The 20,472-nt window shown below is 40.1% G+C and overlaps 1 protein-coding gene across 1 annotated transcript in view; it reads left to right on the plus strand.

The window, feature by feature from the left end:
* Nucleotides 1–20,232, plus strand: part of cspg4 (chondroitin sulfate proteoglycan 4) — a 74,129-nt gene extending 53,897 nt beyond the window's left edge. Inside the window, exons 6-11 of the mRNA XM_085412801.1 lie at nucleotides 3,419–3,595; nucleotides 10,175–10,373; nucleotides 10,865–10,996; nucleotides 12,204–12,364; nucleotides 14,807–14,984; nucleotides 15,994–20,232. Coding sequence (XP_085268927.1) covers nucleotides 3,419–3,595; nucleotides 10,175–10,373; nucleotides 10,865–10,996; nucleotides 12,204–12,364; nucleotides 14,807–14,984; nucleotides 15,994–17,819 — 2,673 coding nt within the window. The 3' untranslated portion in view covers nucleotides 17,820–20,232. The remainder of the gene's footprint in view (nucleotides 1–3,418; nucleotides 3,596–10,174; nucleotides 10,374–10,864; nucleotides 10,997–12,203; nucleotides 12,365–14,806; nucleotides 14,985–15,993) is intronic.
* The last annotated feature ends 240 nt before the right edge of the window (nucleotides 20,233–20,472 follow it).

A 20,472-nucleotide genomic window follows, 5' to 3' on the forward strand; every position in this document is an offset into this window, starting at 1 on the left:
TCTGCTTTTGTACTACGCTTTAAACATTCCTACATAAATTAGGAAATTTACAGTCGACAAGGACTGACTAGCTTTTGGAGCCAGCCTCAAGTGGCCATTAGACAAATTGCATTTTTTTGGGGACTTTGTACACTGGCTTAATTTTTCCCATCCCAAAGGTGCCACATGGGAAAGCTGTGTTTTTTTTCTGCTAAGTTCAATATTATTTGAAGCTCAAGTAGGAAAGTCCCCAGATGTCACTTGGGAATGCACACTGGACTTATTAGTAGTAGTGCTGCAATGAAGATATCAGTTTGGGCACTGAGGTTATGTAAGCCTACGGTTACACAGAAGAGTCTACTTTGAGAAAAAATTGTGACTCATACAGATTCACAGGAACGCCTGCCACAATAATTTCAATTTACTTTATGTGCCATGTGGTCCAGATGGGACATAAGCACAGAATCTGTCATATGAACATCCAGTAACATGAAACACTTTGTTCCAATATGTCTTTGTTTTAATCAGTTTCAGCTTTCCATCAGGTCTCCATTAGGTCTGCAGTAACCTATTAAAGTCTGCATTGTCTTCTTTATATTTTCACACAGTGCATGTTTTCTGAACGCTGCAAGCATGCCTTTGCCATTTATACTCCATAGTTCAATAGCCAACCAGACCAAGAGACTTTTCATCGGCCTAAAATTAGACTAACATAAAGTCTGCAGCTAGTAATAAACACAACCATACACATCAGCCTTGCTGAGTTGGCCAAGTGTCCAATTACCAGCAACTGTTTATTGTTCCAGCAAGCAGACTGATTTTCTCTCCGACTTTCCCTGATCAGTAATGATGATGAAGGTTGTTATTCCAAAAGGATGCCCGTCATATGGAATCCATTCGCCAATTGCTGCTCTCTGAAGCAGGTCCCTTCATCTCTGTGGCTTTCTGGCTTTTGTCTAGACAAAGATCTAATTGTTCTCTTTGCAGAGAAGTGTTCTGAATCTGTAAATGTGTCAAAAAGTATCAGCGAAAACGGATGTTTAAGTTAAATTATTCGAGCCATTCGGCAAAGATTTTAAACAGGAATGCAGAAAGGTAAAGCTCTTTGTTCGGCCCAGCCACAGCCGCTGTTTTCTATGTAGTTCCCTTAACAATGGATGACTGACTCTTTTCTACATCTGGTTTCTCTCAAGGTGTCAGCTCACTTGCTCCTGAGCTGCTATCAGACAGACATTTAAATCCTGATTATAGCCTTTTCTCGACTTTGAAAGCTGGTATCATATTATCTGATTGGAGAAAAACAAAAATAATACAGGGTGCGCTATAAACAATATATTCTTCTCATCCTTTTAAAATATAATCCTTTTAAAGAAAATGTTTGAAACTATACTTTGAAACACTTTCTTTGCAAAGGTGTGTCCAATGAATATTAGGTTACATCTAGAAGACAGTGGGTCTGGCTTCACATTAAAAAAAGTCTATCAAAAACTCCACTTACCAGCAACTCTACTGCCCGCTTACATACGGTAAGTTGTTTATTTAATCAATGCAAAAGACCGATCTTTATGCTGAGCTGGGGAAACTGTCTCCTGGCAAATTTGGCATATTTAACCAATTGATTTATGACCCAGACCAGAGAATAGTATTTATCTTCTCATCTACAGTAACTCCAGGCAAGAAAGCAAAAGAGCCTATTTGTAGACTGCTTTTAAAAGTTACAAAGAGCATTGTAACAAAGTGCAGTTGCAAATTGTTCCAAGCTCAATTTGGTGGACTACCCTTATCAGTGCCTTGATTTCGTTACACTTGACTGTAATAATACAGTATTGTGGATGTAGTTTTACTGTCTCACTTGCTGTGAAGAATAAGCATATTGTGCTTCATATGTGACGAACACGTTGAATCCATCCACGTTTCAAACTACAGCCCTGCGCAAAACTCTTGAGCCGACCCTCATTTTGTTTTATTTTTCTACGAAAATGGGAAATAGCTGCAGCGATTTTGTTGAAATGCGCAAACACAAATGGAAATGCAGTATACAAAGCAAAAACAGTGTTTTCAGTAAGCTTGAAAGTCAGTATTTGATATGACTACCATTATTCACAATCTGAACTCCCTCAAGCAAGCTTTCTTATAATTTATTTAACCAGTAGTCAGGAATAGTTCTTCAGATTTCTTGAAGGACATTCAAACCTCTTCTTTGGATGTTTCTGAATTTTGTTCTCTGAAAAAGATGATCCCACACTGCTGTTTTTCTCTCCAGGTATCATTTGTTGCATTGCCAGTGTGTTTGGGATCACTGTCATGATGAAGAATGAAGTTGTTGCCAATCAGACATTTTCTGTCATTTTCTGTATCGCAGTCATTTTCAAACTGTGGTATGCGCACCACTGGTGGTACGTGGGCTCCCTCTAGTGGTTTGCGGGAAGTCTCCCCCCAAAAATTAAGATTAAATAATATAGCATGTTCTTATTGAGGGATTTCTGAAAAATTTAAACGTACAGCTCGGCTATCACTTCTGACATAAATGAAGACAGAAAACAGCAGTGACGTTTGTATGGTTACTGAATTTGGGCTAGCTGATATAATGATGTGCCACATGGTGGCTAGCTACGCAGCTATGGTTAGCATAATGCAAACACATTGAAGCTGGAGGATGAAAGCTAACTTTTTTCCATTCAATAAAAGTTAACATGAGGGTTCCTGGTGGTTAGGGACAAATGCAATCGCATGGCAGGATGCTGTAAATGGACCAAACTTCAGTCAGGAAAATACTGAGATAATTGCTGAAGCAATACCAGCAATTGGAACCAAAAATTTGAATTCATCACTCCATCAAATCTGTTGCCACTGATTTTTACTCCAGTACTTGTCTAATTTTGCATTCCTTGTCCTTTTCTCTGTGTCTCTTCCTTAAGAATGGTTCTTTGTTGTCTGTCATATGTTGACCTGTCACCTTGAGTTAGCTGCATTTTGTTATAATTAAATGATAGGTGTTAAGTGGCTTAACAAACAAAAACAAAAAAGAAGAAAAAGCATTCCTCTGACAATGCACAGCTATAAGTACTGGTCTGACAATGAGTGGCAATAGATTATATGGAGTGATACATTTTTGGTTCAAAGTTTGGAGCCAGTAGCTAAGGTCTTTGAAATACCTTGAGAAAGCTATTGTTCAAGATCACTTTGAGGAATGGCTCAAGACTTTTGAATAATGCTGTGTGCAGGTCATGATCTTGAATTCCTCCTAAAAGATTTAACCAGATTTATAGAGAAGTTACGGCTCCCTGGTTTCCACTGTGTACAGATGCTAAGAGACACAATCACACTGTAAAATTGAATCCCACCTTTGAAGTTCATCTAACCTTTTATTATGTGTTCTGCCACTCATGAATCATGATGAGATCTATATAACAACTGGCATCCTTTTGGTCTCTTGCAGATGAGACGTGGAGAAGTCTACTACATGCACGACAGCACAGAGAGCACCGAGGACAATTTTACACTCTCGCTCTCTGCTTATGACATTGACCGCAGGAGCCTCCCTTTCACCATCTCGGTTACTGTCATACCTGTCAACGACGAGCCCCCGAAACTGACGCGCAACACCGGAACAGAGGTAATACTTTGCTCTTATGAACGTGTGATAGGTGACCAATTCTCCCACATGCTCATCAAGCCAGAAAAGTTAACATATTGAAACTCCCTTATGCTTATAAAGTGTTGTACATTTTACCCGATATCAATTCAAGCTGACCACCAGCTTTCATTCCCTGTGAAAGAGAAAAGAGCACATGTTTATTGCAGTATTTCAAACATTATTGGAGCAAGTTATTAGATGAAAGTGTATGTATTTGGTCTCTCTGCTGCAGTATGCAGGAAGAGAGACCTAGTTTGACTCGTGCATGCGTGATTGACAGGCTACAGGCATTACCACCTGCTTCAAACTCTGGTCTGATGCTCAAGCCGCGCAAAATATGAAAGAATGACAGATTAATGGCTTTATAACGGTTGATGAGATTCTGGCGTGCTGAAAGGCGGTCAATTTAGCAGAATTACCCCATAGTGCTTTGTGCTTTAGTCTTCATTTAGTTTGATTTTCCAACAAAATAACAGACAGATCAATCTGTCTATAGAAGCTGATAGATTAATCTTCTCTGAATGAAATGTGTATGCTTTGCTGACAGTTCTCACATCCATACACTATAGTTTCAGCCGCAGTAACAGTCCAAAATCATGAATCTTGTATGACCTGCATATAAAATGTTCTCCACGCAGTAAGGCAAACGAATGCATGGAATTTGTACATCGAGTCTGAACTATACAGATCTCAGACATGCACCGTCTCCCTAAGAGTATTTGCTTTTTTAATAAAGTGAAAATTCAGAATGTAAGTTGTGCAAAGTCACGTTACAATAGAAGGGCAGTGATTCACCACTGTGCCCACTATAAAGCATCAGGCGGAATTTCAGGTATACATTTCTGAGTATGTGTCTAGATTTTCCATTTTGATCCTGTACTGTCACTTTTCTGAGGGGTAAGTTGTGCTTGGGTTCCAAGTGAAATTACAGCATAACAACACAGAAGTTTGATGGATGTGCATATTTGCTTCTCCCCGGCGATTTGGATAATGTTTCATAAGTTGGTAGTGGCAGACTGTCAAAGAACGAAACACCTCCGCACTGAATTCTTAGAACTTTATGTTGTAAGAAGAAAGGTGTATATTTGAATGACTCTGCTGAAGGCTTATAATGAGTTTGTGGCAAGCTTTTAAACTGATTTACGTCAGTCATGAAAGAAACGTTTAGGGGGATGAATAACGTAGATTCTACAGCAGGAGTAGTCACGCAGTCGGAAAAAGTCGACAGTAATCAGCTCACAGAACTGGAAACCAACTGTGTCATTCAGCCCTCCCCGCTCTGCCTGTGGCTCCTCGTCTCCCTGGCAACCCGTATTTTTGGAAAACCAAGATGGTCGATGAGACCGCGGCTTTCTGGCAGAGTGAGGCCAGCATCCAATCCCTGCGACTCCTCTGCTGCGGCTGCAGAATGTAACATAATAATATGTGGATGTCTAACCCACACAGAGCAAGGGGCTGGCCCAGTGGCACTTGGATTGATTTAGAGCAGGAAGTGTGTGTGTGTTCTGTGTGTGTGTAGTGACCTCTGTAGACATGATGACTAACACGACCGTGATCGGGTTCTGCTCAGTCTGATCACATTTGGCCTGGTGTTGCAGGATACAGCTGGTCTTGATTAGAATTTAAACCCTGTCTGTCTTTGTCTGCTTCCGCCTGACTTTGCTGTGTTTCTGTGCAGAAACACAGCCTGCCAATCTATTTTGCTTTTGCATCTCTCACATTTTACAAGATTACTTTGACTTTGAGTGATAGCCTCATTACCCTCGCTAAGTACTTTTGTTTAATCTCTCATTACGACACAAAGTAGGAGCGAGGGCATGTAGTTAACCTGTATCTCTGAGAGGAATGGGCTGGACGAGGGGAGGAGAAATCGAAATTAAATAGCATTATTCCCGCTGTCAACTTTAGCTCCCGAGTATAGAATTACGAACACACTGGTGGATTTGTACTTAAACATGATGCCTAGGCAGTTTTGGATGCAGCTGCAAACATCTGGCGCCCCTCAGAGTCTCAGACGTTTAGAGGATGATGTTGAGTCACTGGCAAACAAAGTCATTTGCCTATGGCAGCTACTTCATTACTCCCTCAAAATGAAATGCCAGCCATTATCTCCAATCAGATTGAATTTGCGGCCCGTCCTCCTAGGTGCTAAATGCATTGATTATTATATAAACTATCAGTTTGCGAGACCATTTTCAGATTGCCTGTCCTAGATTGGCTGTGGTTGAGAATGGGCTAATGTGGCCATCTAGTGTAAAGGACCGGGAATTGCTCTGTAATAGCATCGCTCAGCCTTCTAACAGTGTAAATTCTGTTTGCCATTAGCAAACATATGCCTTTTTGTGAAAAAGGTACAGTACACATTTCAGCATTTAATTAGTATCTGATGGCTCTTGGACAACACCAGAAAACATTTGAATGGGAAACAGGGAAAAAACTGTTTGTGTACTAAATCCTGCTGGAGACCAACAGGAAAGCTTCTCATGTCAGCCTCTGGAAAACCTTAGTTAAACCTAGTTCCTATAAGAGCTGGCATTTAACAGCAATCTCTTTGTAAAGGTGAATAAATCCTGGACTTTAGATGACTTGAGAGCTTTTCTTGAGGATGTGTTAGGCTGCTGTCGAGCAAACAGTTTTCAGCATTAACATGATTACTCCCACAGATAATTGCCAGTAGCTTGTCCCCTCAGCTTGAACGATGGGACACCAAATTTGTCTGCAGTGCTGCTCAAAGCTGAGAAATTGTCCGGGTGGGTGGTGCTATTTTCAGCTGAGTCATGTCTGCATACTGTACACCGAAGGCTTCTGCGAGAATAGGGCTAAAATAGAGGGGTGGGCATGCACTGAGCAGCCGTCTCATCCATGGTGCAAAGAGGAAAAGTGGGTGTTCTGCCTTAAGGCAATCCACTTGCAAACCTCTCTGATAGAGTCCAGATTTGGCTGGGAACGTTTGGGTTAGTCTGCACTCCCCCACCATCGGTGTGCCCCTGGACAAACTATCAGACTGTGCTTTTTTGCAGGCCGCGAGAAGAAAACTGCCCCAAGGAGAACGAGCTCCTCTAAAGCCCCATATCACAAGATCTCTGCAGGTTTCTGCAACAGCGAGGATAAAACGCTTTCCTGTTTGTTGTTGTAGGCTGATGTGATAGAGCTGTCGATTCTACCTAGCACCTACCTAGCGACACATGTTTTTGCTCATGAAGGAACTTGACACATGTAAGCTTATTGTCCCTCCTTTTTCTTAGTCCACAGCCTCTATGGTGAAAAGACCAAAAAAAATCACCAGGTCCAGTCACAATCTTAGTCTCTGCAGGGACTTCAGCCAGCAGTGCCAGTGGTGCCACAGTGTGAGATACATGTTTAGTAGATTTTTTTTGGGCTCAAAATTCATGAAATTCAAGCTGACAGTTTGGGCATTATTCCAAATTTTGCCACATATTTGCTTCAAAACAACCAACTATGCTCTCCAAGGAGTAGACATATACTCATATAGATGCCTTTGAAGCAATAACTATGTGTAACTTAGACTTTCAAAAACATTACCATTCAAATAAATTTGGGTTCTCTTTAACTGAGGTGTCGAAACGTCTTTTGAACTACACATGAACTTGTCGGTGCTAATTCTGTTTGACTGTACACGCACATGTTTCAGCGCAGAAATACGCAACACATGGGTAACTTTCACATGAAATGACCCCCGTCTTATTTCCTTTTTATCTGTTGCAAACATAAGTCTTCTTTTATATCTTGCTTATGTCTCCTTTGTTAATAATAGACTTCTGCATATTCTAAATGCGTTTTTTATTATGCAAGCGACAAATATTGGTCTTTTCTGCCGCTCGACACTGAGATTAGACATATAGACATAGGGCTTTTGTTATGAATGGGACTCTTGATTTATCTTTGACTCAAAGCCTACTTATCTTTGCGCTCATCACCATTTTTTAAGCGTTATCGTTTGAGAGCAACAAAGACAAAATCTAGCAACAGAAAAAGCAGTAAGTGTATAATGATGGATCACAGCTTTGAACTCTTGATGCAGTCTGGGCTTTGAAAGGGCTTTGATGGAGTGTCAAATTGAGTGTGATGTTATAAGCACTGGACTGAAAGGCAACTAAATTATAGACTTCATAAAACATTTGTTATATTGCAGAACTCTGGAGGTATGTGAAAAACCAGAAGTGACATAAAGCACTTAAAAAGACAAAAGCTTCAGAACTGAAGATTAAACTTTCTCTGAAAGCGTCTATAATAGGGAAATGGAAGACAATGCGGCCCTGGGGATGTTGATTGCTTGATGAGTCTTAAGGTTTTCCCTCAACATCTATTCCCTGATATTTGCAGCAGCGCCACATTTCTGGAGAATATGGAGAAAAATAGATTCAATTGGCAAATTATTTTGTACACATCTTACTAAAGATGATTTTCTGCCTGTGACTGCTTAAATTCTATTGACAGTCATATTATTTTAATTTGTCCAGTGAACACATGAGCTAGCTTGACATCAGTAACAGAAGCCTTTAATGTAAATTCCAGCAAATGGGAGGACAGGAAGCAAAACTAACCCAGAACATGATAAAAAAAAAAAAAAAAACTTTCAAAATAAAAACAGGAAGTTGCCAAAATACATATATTAGACAAAGAGACAAGACCCATATACTTGACATAATTATGTAGTGCATATATGGAATTCATTTCTTTATTTAGCAGAATTCATTAGAATGTTTTGTAACGAATATTAAGGGAATATTAATTTAATTTTGTTTTCCAGAAGAAAAGAAAAACACTTTGGGAGATTGTACAGCTACTGAAATTGTTCTGTATTTAAATGGTTATGACCTGTTACTGTAACAAAGTCATAATAAAAGAATCCTTATATATTATTCCCCATAGGCTTACATGTTGTCAATACAAACAACAGCAGTAAAGAACCTAGTTTTAAATACAGCGGTATGGCATTGTTAGCATATAGCTTTCCTATATGCTAAAATTTACCACAAGAGTAAATTGTAAACTTGTATCAGTAACTCTTTGAAACCGAGACACCAACCTGAACAGTACAAATAAATCTATTTCATGTTAGAATAACAATAAAATCATGACCCAAAACATCATAAAACAGAAACTGTTTACAAAAATCATGTAGATGAAGTAAAGACATAAATGAAAACTCAGGACAGAAGATGTGAAAGCAGTGTAGACACTTTACTAAAAGATTTTAGTACCATGGCTGTGATAATAGCAGAAAGAGTAGCATCAGTTTTCTCTTTAGACATCGTCCATTAGCAACAGGGTTTCTGATAAACAGCCACCATTAATCTGTACAGAGAAATCGGTCACAGAAGCTGAGCAACTATTTCTTTTTTTTCTCCTTTGGTAGTATCCTCATTAGAAAAGAATCCCATCGAGATAGTTTGTCTTTTTTTTTTTCTTTTTTTTTCACCAAAACGCTCTCCAGGCTTTGGCTGTGTTCTTGTCAGTGTGTCTTAATCTGCACTTCCACCCAGAAATTCATACCGAGACTTTATGTGACACTGACAGACAGATTTGAAAAACCAGGTCCAGTCAGATGTGCCCAGTCTCCTTCTACTATGGATAATATTTTTTATTAAGAGACGCTGTTTAGCGCACTGAAATTTGCAATTACAGCATTGAATCAGTTAAAGTAAGTGATCCTTGCGTTACTGAATGATTTTCGTTTTAGGAGGAAATGCATATCTGGTTTGACCTCACGTATTAAACAGTGATCACATGTTCTGTTTTGTCCTCAGAGGGCAATAATTGTGTCCTCCCCAGTTCGATTACCAGTTTCTGGTCACTGAGTCTGTGCTTTGTTAGGATCTGTCGCTTTCTGTCTCCCACTGACTGACACTTACCACATTAACATCTACCACCGAAGTGTCCTCTTTTCCTCTGCCCAGAGGCTTTCTGGTCTTTATCCCGGGTCTGTAAAAAGAGGGAGTGTGGTATTGAAGGGTGAGTGGCTTTCTAGATCGATATTTACTTCTCACTGCAAGGCACCCTAAGCACACTCTCCCAACTGATTCCAGCTATTTAGGAATGTCTTTCTAGAGATCTGGCCCATTTCTTTCAATTAATGCTCTTTTCAGCCATCCGACCATTAGAAGTCCATTAAGGGCCCTCCACCTAGGGAGAGTCATTCAGTCTGCACTGCTGTGTTCCATCTTCTGATAACAGGCGTGTGCAGACTGCCATGGAGAAATAATTAACCTTTTAAATTCTTACTTTGGAGCTGGCTGCTTTATGTTTCACGGATAGGCTGGGTTTTCTTTTTGTACTTACCATCAATCGATCTGTCTGTCTGTCTGTCTGTCTGTCTGTCTGTCTGTCTATCTATCTATCTATCTATCTATCTATCTATCTATCTATCTATCCATCTATCCATCTCTTATTTTTATTTGTTATTTATGTATGTATTTTCATATATTAAATAAAAATACTGCACAAAATATCATGATACTGTATTGATGTTTTTCCCCAACCCCTAAAGTGTCTTTAACTGTGTTTCTCTCTCCTGTTGTCTTTGGTATTTCACAGGTTTTTGCTGGTGAGGAAGCTGATATCACCTCCAGCATGCTGAGCACTGAGGACGCTGACACTCCCGCAGAGGAACTGGTTTACAACGTTGAAATGCCGATCAATGGGAGGGTTGCACTGAAAGAGGCGCCTGATGATGAGATCCTAAATTTTACGCAGGCTCACGTAAACAAAGGCGAGGTCGTCTTCGTCCACGAGGGTGAGATCATTAGAATTAGAGGTTAAGTGCTCGATCACGCTGTATCTCCGCTGACACGCTGATTACTCTGTGACCTTTATTTGCGTCTACCTCAGAGTGTTGCTAACACGACGAGCTGAAACACAGGTCTTTATGTTTCTCCAAGCAGAAATCTCAATAAACTTGTAATGTAATCAGAATGTCACTGGTATTGATCAATAGGCCAATTAAACCCCAGAGATATACTGTGGCTAGGTTGTAAAAAAAATAATTAAATAAGTAGTACATGTAATATTTATTTGTACCTTATTGTGACAAATACGTGGTGTTTTTTTTTACGTTCTAACAAGGCAATAAAGGTGTAGCAAGCTTTAAACAATGTTCTGCCTTTTCAAGTGTAAAGACAATAAAGTTTCAGAGAGACAAAAAAGGGGCAGAAACAAACAAAAGCAGATTCAAAGCTCGAACTTAACAAGTGACCCGTTAAAACTGTGCAATCTGTTCTGCTCCAGGTGAGGATTCTGGCAGCTTCAGTTTCACAGTGACAGACGGCGAGCACACGTCTCCTCTCTACAAATTTGTCGTCACAGCCAGGCCACACACCATCACCATGGTAACGCAGGCGAACCTCATGGTATTTCCAGGTAAGATGCCAAAAAAAAAAAAAAAAAAAACCTTCTGAAGATGACAATGATAGAAAGATAACCATGAAGATGAATGCGCAGTCACGCACACAGTATAGTTACGTCGACAACCTTTATTTTAAGAACTGGTTGTTAGTCAGACTTATAACACACAGAATAAAAGTGTGTGGAAAACTTATTTAACGTGTAATACACAGGATGTTCCTAAAAAACAACATTTTTCAATTATGAACTTCTGAGGTGTAATCTTCTTACTTTTTTCATATTTTGCTGTTTGGGATGCTTCTGGGCTTACACTCTTTAGGAAGTGTGTGGGTGTGTGTGAATCCCTCAGCCAGTAACAGCTTGCTGGGTCCATGCTATTTCCATTTCCTTTGCCTTCCTGTCTGTGTTAAATTCATTTTACATCATGGGCCACATATGATTGATCTTAAGTGGATCGAGCCAGTGAAACACCCCTTTCTGTCAGTATAAAGAAGTTCATCAGTGCATTTAATCCATGAGACATTGCAGTTTCAACAATACAGTTTACACTTTTTATACATGACAAAGAAATGCTGCTGTAGTAGGTTATTTGTGCTCGAATCGTAAGAAAAAAAGTTGTCGATTGTTCAATAGCAGACTGAAAAAACAGCAACATTTCTGTCATGGCATTGTTTTTTTGTTACTTAATTACTTTGGTGTAGTATGAATCGCTTGGCTCTAAAAACATCTGACAATACAGTTAAGAGTCCAAAATGTATACTCTTTCACATTTTCCACATTCGTCCAGTGGGCCTTATTGGAGTCTTTGTCGAACCGATTCTGGCCCCCGGGCCTCATGTTTGACACCCCTTCTATAAGGTCTGGTTTTAACCAACAGCAGACTGAGCTGCACACATACACAGAGCAGAGAGGCTACAGGAGTAGTCATGATGATTTGTGAACATTAAAATCCAGAAATATGGCACCTTTCTCCTTTGTTTGTGCTTCTGAGCAGATGAAACAATCAGACAATAGTGTATTTAAAACGTGGCTCCATCTGATACATTTCATGCTCTCCGCATCAGGAAGCTCATCTGCCCTGTGCATGAGTTAAAGTAACCTCTAAAGTTTGGGGCTGTAATTTTACAAGCTGAACTAGACTGCAAAGAGGCCACATTCAGTAGAGTCATCAGCACTCATCAGAGGACCGCTTGTCTATGTGTGTGTGTTTGTCTTTTCACAGGAACAAGGCAGCCCATCACAAGCGCCAATGTGGGGGCTGTAACCAGTGGGGATGGAAATGAGATAAGCTACTCGCTTTTCCGCCCGCCTCGTTTGGGAAGACTCATCCTGGCCAATGACAGGAACCAGTACGAGGAAATTAGTCAATTCTCACAATCACAGGTGATTGCTTTTTCTGCAGGAGCTGCGAAATGTGCATTTCTGGCATATGTTTCCTTTAGGAGACATTTCTTTCTGTTTATCAGAAGTTGTAAATGATTTTATGTTAGCAGGGAGATATAGATCGACATAATAAACCATGAAATGAAATTGAAACAAAAATGTACGTTAGATCCTTTAATGTTATCTCCTTTTAATAATGACTTTTAGAGTTTCGGGGTTCAGTGAAAATATGTATTTCTGTTCTTTTTTGCAGAGTAAATCCTCTTTACTTTGAGATTTAACATCACTATTAATAGCAGGTCAGCGTGTCTAAGAAGTGACAGCTGTAAAAGGCACGTCACTCATCTGTTGCACAGACCATCAAGCGCACATGGGAGATATAAGACATAAAACTGCTTCCATGCGTGTAAGACAGCTAATCCTATCAGCACAAGCTGGCAGCACAGGATCAACTTGTGCAGTTTTATGTACAGTTTTATTTCCTCTGCATACGCCCATACCTTTTTGACATGATAGAAAATGTCTTCTTGCTGTATTAAATGTTCTCAGACAATCAATAGTGCTGATTTTTCGGTGTTGTTTTTGCTTCCTGAAAACCAGCCTCTTGTACAGCCCTCTGATTGCTGGCACTAAATGTTTCAGTTTGTACTTTGGCTCCAAGGAACAAATTAGTGGTGTCGGTTGCTGTTAACCAAGCAACAATGCTGTCCAGTTTTAGCAAATGTTCAAACAAGATTTGAGAACACCTCTTCTGCCACACCAGACCTCTGTCCTCCTTCACTCCATCCATGAATGGTATCCTTCTTTTCCTCCTGTCTGTTCAACATCCTTTGTCCAGTAAATCTACTATCCCTCTTCTCCACCTCAGGATTCCCGATCTAACTTTGTCTCCAAAGGTTTATTTGGACTGTTTTGGGGAGAATTTAATAACGCTCTCCCAAAAAGTTGATTCTGTTCAACTGGACGTAGCATTTAATAATGCTCTTTTTAGATATTTATGAATGAATATGAAGATAACTTTGCAATCCACATTCCTTTCCTTCCTACGTTCCCTATCAGCATCTTCACAGATCCAGATAAGGAATGATTTGTAAATGTATATGTATTTTTTGTAAAATTAATTGTAATCTACTACTTAAATAGGAAGCATATTCATGATGATAGCAATAACTGTATTTTCATAAGGAAAGCAACTCAAAAGTTATTAGCCCTGAAAGTCATGAATGATGAGCTTTACTGTCTAATGCTGTCTAAACTCCCTTTTTTGTTTGTTCCACGTTCATGTCTGTAACTGCAGTTTGTTGAATCTGAATGTATTTTTCTTTCAAACTGACAACATGTGAAGCATGAACATTTCTTTCCCACCAGGGGGCATCGTTGCTAGTGATGTCTCACTGGTATTAGGAGTTTTTGTTTCTTTGATATCCTTTTAATCCTTTTAATATTGTTTGAAGAGTAGGTGTGTGCAGCTTTGCTCTGCCTGTACCTTTATGACTGTTAAGTCTACATGCAATGGGCAGAGATGGAAAGGGCAGAAAGTAAGGATTTCTGAGTATAATAAAATCTCTGTGGCTTTTTGTGGCTAAAACCAATTTGGCAACACCCTTCATCAGGGTGGGGTTCTTGATTCCAAAGAGCTCCGCTGTTCCATAACCACGTTTATGTTTATTTGTCTAGCATTATTATTATTATATAACCAAATATTCAGATTACAAAAAATAAAGAATATTGAAACTTTACTGATGCTAATTTTAGCTTTTAATGGCTTTGGTTTAGGACTATGAGGCACACGGCGTCGATAGTTTAGCAGCGCCGCACGTGCAGCTGTGTTGGCAACAGTCGGATCAAGACTATCTGTTCATTTCCATTCTTGACATCTGACCGTGCTTGGACGAGCATGAGAACAAATTCTTTCCCCGAAAACTGCTCCTTTTGGACTGTGACAGAAAATCTAACACGTCGTCAAGCCGAAAGCATTTGATGATTTGAGTTATTCGGCAGCGTGTGTTTGCTTTTTTCCTGCATGCAGAAATTCATATGTGCACCTTTCTGTGTTTGTTTGAGAGAGAGAGAGAGAGAGAGAGAGAGAGAGAGAGAGAGAGAGAGAGAGAGAGAGAGAGAGAGAAGAGGCAACAGTGACTTCAGGCAATCCAGCTGAGCTGAGCCAAACCACTGCTCCAAATAAAAATATCTTACCGAGCTAAAATACCAGTCTTTGCCTATAAAGTTAGTCAAGCAAACAAATGACTGACTGCAGTGAGCCACATGTCAGATAATAAATCCTCGACATTTCTATCAGGTTCTACAAAAGTTAGTTGGAATGAAATAAATAAATAAAGTATCTGCTAAAATAAAACTTGCTTTGAAGTGATCGCCAAATTAAGAAATGGTTTTATTTGAAACAACTTACCACCTTCTGTTTTCGCTTCCTCTGATGCACAGCTGGAGTCAGGAATGGTCTACTATGAGCACCAGCTACCCGAGAAACCATTCTGGGCAGTGAAGGACACCATCGAGCTCTTGTCCCAGTCAGCATCAGACGTCCATCACATCCTGCCCATAACCGTGTCTTATTATGCTGCTCACAGCAACATCTCCTCACAGCTGTGGAGGAACAAAGGTAAATGATGAAATGAGGGACATATGCAACACTTTCAATTAAGTAAATTGCATGTTTTTTTTCACAGGCCACACTGATAAATGAGAGCCTGCCTAAATGATCACTCTGGTACTTACCAAAAGCATACATATTATGAATACATGTGCACAGATGTTAGGAAGCAGAGATGAGAGTCTGCATCTGTGAAGCACCATTAGAAGACTCCAGCGAAGTCATTATTCAAACAGACATTTCAAGTATTTTTCTGTTAGTTAGCTGAGTTTATCCTTACCACACATTGTTGTATGCTGTAAAAGTAAAAAGGGTTACTTTGTGTGTTTGAGTGCAGAGCGTTCCTGCAGCACTTTAAAATAGTTTTTGTCTTTTTTATTGTATCCTGGAGCTGGCATTTTGCGAAGTGTTGTAAGAGTCACTGAATATGTTGGTGAATACAGCACAATGCTGTAATTGCTGATATCTTTGGAGAGAGCACAAAGATTCAAATAATGTGCATCAGTGATGATTTGAATGCAGTTTGTCATTCTCACACTTTACATATAAATGTTTAGTGATACATTTCAAAAAAGAGATGCTATTTCTAGGATATGTTGTTTTGTTTTTGGTTAAAAAATTCAAATTAAAACTGTGCTCAGACATTTTGGAAAAATACTGTAATTCACCCAGCAACCACGCGTTTGTTACTGAGTAGGGAAGAAAAAAAGTTCTATTTCTGGGGAGTGTGCTGGTGAGTTGCAGCTTGTTCTTCATTTTAGATTCTCTTCCTTATTCTTTACAGTAATTTACTATTAAGAGTCTGAAGTCACAAAGGGACCTGTCAGCCGTACTTCTGTTGCTGCCAAAACAACAAGCCCCCTGCTCCATCTGTCTCTCCAAATGTATTCCAGATTCAATCTCCTGCATAATTAAATATCAACAGGAGAGACAAAAATAGATAGTAGGTATCTTTGGGGGGGAAAAAACAACTGGATTAAATTTAACATTTCTCTTCGTTTGTGTTTTTTCTGCTTAGGTCTGGATATTGTGCAGGGTCACAGAAAAACCATCGATGATTCAATTCTTGATGCTTCAAACCTTCTGGCTAGCCTACCAGAAGAAAACCGAGGGGAAGTGGATGTCATTTTTGAAATTAAGCGTTTCCCCGGTCGTGGTCGTATCATGCTGGATGGTCAGGACCTGCCCCGTAATACCCCGTCCTTCATGCAAGAAGATGTCATTCAAGGAAAGGTGGAGTATGTCCATGATGATCTGGCAGACTCATCTGACAGCTTTGCTTTCAGAGCCCGTCTTAAGTCTGAGGGCCGTAGTTTGGCCTCACCTGCTAAGTCTGTGGTCCTGGAGGAAGTCTTTAACATCTCAATCAAACGGAGGGGCTCAGACCCCCCTGAACTAGTCACTACAGAAACACTCTTTGAGGTTCTTCAAGGCTCCATGACCCTCTTGACCCAGAGACAACTTAACACTCATGATGAGGACAGTCCTCCAGATGAGGTGCACTTCAAGGTGACCAAAGCACCTAGCAATGGTCGACTAGTTGACTCAGGCACAATGGAGGCAATCTCTGAATTCACACAAGAGATGGTCAATCGTGGAGAGGTGGGCTTCTACAGTGACAACAGCCTTGTAGATAGCGTCATGGAATTCGTAGTATCAGATGGAGAACACCAAACCGAAGCATACATGCTGCACATCGTCGTACTGGCCCACACCCTGCTTCTTGACATAGCCCCTGAGATCAAGGTGAAGCAGGGCAACGATGAGACCTTAGTGACTGAAGAGATGTTGAAGGTCAGCACTGGTGGCCCTATTGAGGAGGACATCCTTTATAAAATCACAAGTGCTCCCAAGTACGCCGCTGTCATGGTAGACCGGCAGCCTACATCTGCTTTTACCCAGAAACTGATTAAGGAAGGCCGAGTCAGTGTCCGCTTTGTCAAGTCCACTTCACCCCGAGACAGTGTTTCATTTACAGCCCGCAGCCGGGCTGCTAACATTTCCTCTGTCCTCAACATCACTGTGCAACCTCTGGCCAACATTGCTAGGGATCCTCTCTTACCCCAGGGTGCGCTTGTCCAACTGGATAAAAAGCTTCTAGATGCAACTTCCCTCGCCAACAAGACTAAAGTTACCCCAATGTTCACTGTCATCCAGCAACCGAGAGGTGCTCGGTTTGTAAAGTCTGGAGGCCCAAACGCAGGTGACTCAGTGAAGTCGTTTAGCCAAAAGGACCTGGATGAGGGTCGTGTAGCTATGGAAATCTTAAATGGCTCTTCTGGATCACCTAGTGGTGCCACTCAGGATGAGGCTCGCTTCCTGCTCAAAGCTCACGGGGTCCCTCCTGCAGAATGTGTGCTTTCCTTCCAAACCGGTCCCTACAATGCCTCTGGAATTTACCCTGTCACTCTGTTGAGGATTCCCTCCAAAGACATTGATCATCTTCCTGGGATCCCTCAAGTCACTCCAGTTAGCCCTCTCTGGCCCCACGGAGATGCCACTACAGCTTCTGGATCTGGCTCATATGGAAGACCACAAGCTGCCAAGCGCAGTAACATCTGGCCTATTATCATCCCTATCATGGTAATCCTCATTCTCTTGCTACTGGCGGCTGTCTTGGCCTACTATCTGATTCGCAAAAACAAGACGGGTAAGCACAATGTCCAGACGGCAGCATCCAAGCCCAAAAACGGCGAGGTGGCCACCACAGAGACCTTTCGCAAAACTGACCCAGCCAATAACATCCCAATGTCCAAGATGGACTCCAAAGACGCAGACCCTGAGCTGTTGCAGCACTGTCGGACAACAAACCCGGCCTTGAAAAAGAACCAGTACTGGGTCTGAAGCACTCTGAGATCGGACACAGAGGGAGTATTGGGAAGTCTCCTCAAATCATTCCTCTCAGTATTAAAAGCAGCAGTTTATACGAGGCTAATTTTGTTTAAGCCCTTTACTCAACTCAGCATAACTCTGGACAGATTCTCAGGCAATGAAACACTGAATACTTATTGGCAAAGAAACAGGCAGTTTCTTATCTACAGGTGCTCGGGCCATGTCTATTTATTTTAGTTTTACCATTCCTCTTTGTCACAGGTCGCACGTTAAGACATAAACATGCCATATGTTTGAAAAGAAGTATTTAGGTTGTGCTCTGTCTGTGTATTCCATATTTATCGTAAGCTGACATTATTCAGTGAGCGGTTAGAAATTTTCAAGTCCCGGATTTGGTCAGATTTATTTTCTTGGTTCAGGAAAGCTAAACGTGTTAGGTGATGAATATGAAATGAAATGTAATATTTTCAAGAAGATGGAAAACTGCCTCTTTGTTTTAATTGTTTAAAGGTCCTTGCACCTCAGGGCTAAATCTAGTTTAAAGGCCAACACGCCTTCATTCACTTTCTTACTGAAAAAGACAGATAAAAAGACTGATACCATTTCGCTACATCGCATGTCAATGATCAAAGCACGAACTAAAGCTAAAGTCTCGAGTTTCATCTCATTTTTAGTCTTTATGCTACGTTAGGCAAAGCTAAGCTAATGGTCTACTTGCTGTACTGAATACACAAATAAAAAAGCTGTACCAAGCTTTCCATCTAGTGACTGAATACACGTGTTTCCCTGAAATGCAGAACTTTAATCTCATTGTGATTTGATTTGACTTTAATTTTACAGAGAAAAGACGCTTATTTAAAAGGCGTTTATAATCAAACCCTTGTGACAGCGCACACAAAATGAACTGGATTTAGCTCTGAGTCACGCCATCATCTGCCATATGTTATTGTTTCTAAATGCTTCCAAAATACTTGTAAATATTTACTGGACTGGCACAGCACTGACCGCATAAATACACACTACACAGTCTGCAGACCGCAGGCAGGACGTTATTTCAGTGATGCTGGACTTTAAGACATCCGCATTGGCCGACAGGCGGGTGTGAGGTCATCTCAGAATGAGATGTTTCCAGTTCCTGGGTTTGCAATTATGAAATGAATAAAATATTGGCTATAATAATATTTGGTACTGTACTGGGAATAATAAATATAACAATCCACTTGTTAGGTTATGCTGATTAAAGAGGTAGCTGACAGGAGGTCTTTGGAAGCTAGTTTCGCTTTTAAGCATTCCATATGTAAGTGGAATACATAGAAGTTATTTTCAACTTTTATCTATAAATATATATATGTATGCTAAAACTAAGAGGAGTGCTACTGGAAACTGGAAACTTCTTTTTAATGTGCATTTTTTTGGTCACTCTGACCTGTGACGCTTATTTTTTTTAAGGTAAATGAAACACAGCAAGAGGAAGTGAAAGTGCACAATAAAAATACTGGATACAACTTTTGATCCACTAAAAAAAGGAAGAAAAAAAAGACTTAAACAACTTATTTTCTTAAAACTGTTTGATTATTTGCTGTACATTTTTCCTCATGCTGTCTACCAATGACAGCTTTGTTTTTCTAGTCATATACTGAATATACAATGGAGTATTCTTCTTCTATTGATCGTCTATTTTTGTAGCGTACTGAGTAAATGAAAAGTTAGTTTCCCTCCTGCAGCATCTTTTCCTGTTTTATGTGTAAATATTGTGATTTAGAGTACGGTTTTGGGCCCTATTAACATTTTGAAATCTAAACCCGTGGACCACTTTATTTACACTGTGAGATTTATTCCAGTCCAGTAAAAGACTTCAGCCTTTGATTCTTTTACACTTTTACAAAGCTCTCACACACATACTGCGGGGTGATATTTGTCCCATGCTTTCATAATACTTTGAGGTCAAAAAACACTGAAAAAAATAGGCACAGCTGTTGCAGTGGCATGGATAGATTTCACAGATATAACCAATAAAGTGGCAAGGGGAGAGTGTATATCATGTTTTGCATCATAAGGTATTCTGTATGTACATGTAACTACATTCAGCTAGACTGAAATGATATAGATATGACGTGTGCGTGTGTGTGTGTGTGTGTTTGTGCAGGTGCCCGTCACTCCTCTGTTTCCTGCTTACTGCAGGTTTCATCACCACCTCCTCTCCTCATTCATTATTTATTATTTCTGTCATTCCCCACGCATCAATTCATATTCAGGCTATGTGTATTTTGTCAGAGATGAAACTTATCTGTAAACTGCAGGTGCATTCACAACAATAAATAGCACTATTAGGAGAAAACTTGTTTCTGGAACAGTAGAAATGTCCTTTAAAGCCTCAGTATGTCTCGGACTTTATTTCTCAGTACTAATGGAAATAAAATGTTTGCGCAACAAAACCTGTGTTCGTTAATCTGTCTGACTTTTATAAGTGCCAAGACTGCAAAATACAGTTACCAGTAACCCCACTTCTTCCATGCTTTAGTTAATATTTAGTTAACATTAATATTAAGTTAGTGCTTATTACACTCTTGGACACTACTGGATCACTGGGCTCTAAGCTGAACCATAAAGCAAAACTATAAACATAAATGTTTATGACAGATGTTTCTGAATTTCAGAAGTGAGC

This window comes from Rhamphochromis longiceps, linkage group LG7 (assembly GCF_057381845.1).
Source record: "Rhamphochromis longiceps isolate RC_006_pf linkage group LG7, R_longiceps_female_GT1.1, whole genome shotgun sequence".
Classification (NCBI taxonomy): domain Eukaryota; kingdom Metazoa; phylum Chordata; class Actinopteri; order Cichliformes; family Cichlidae; genus Rhamphochromis; species Rhamphochromis longiceps.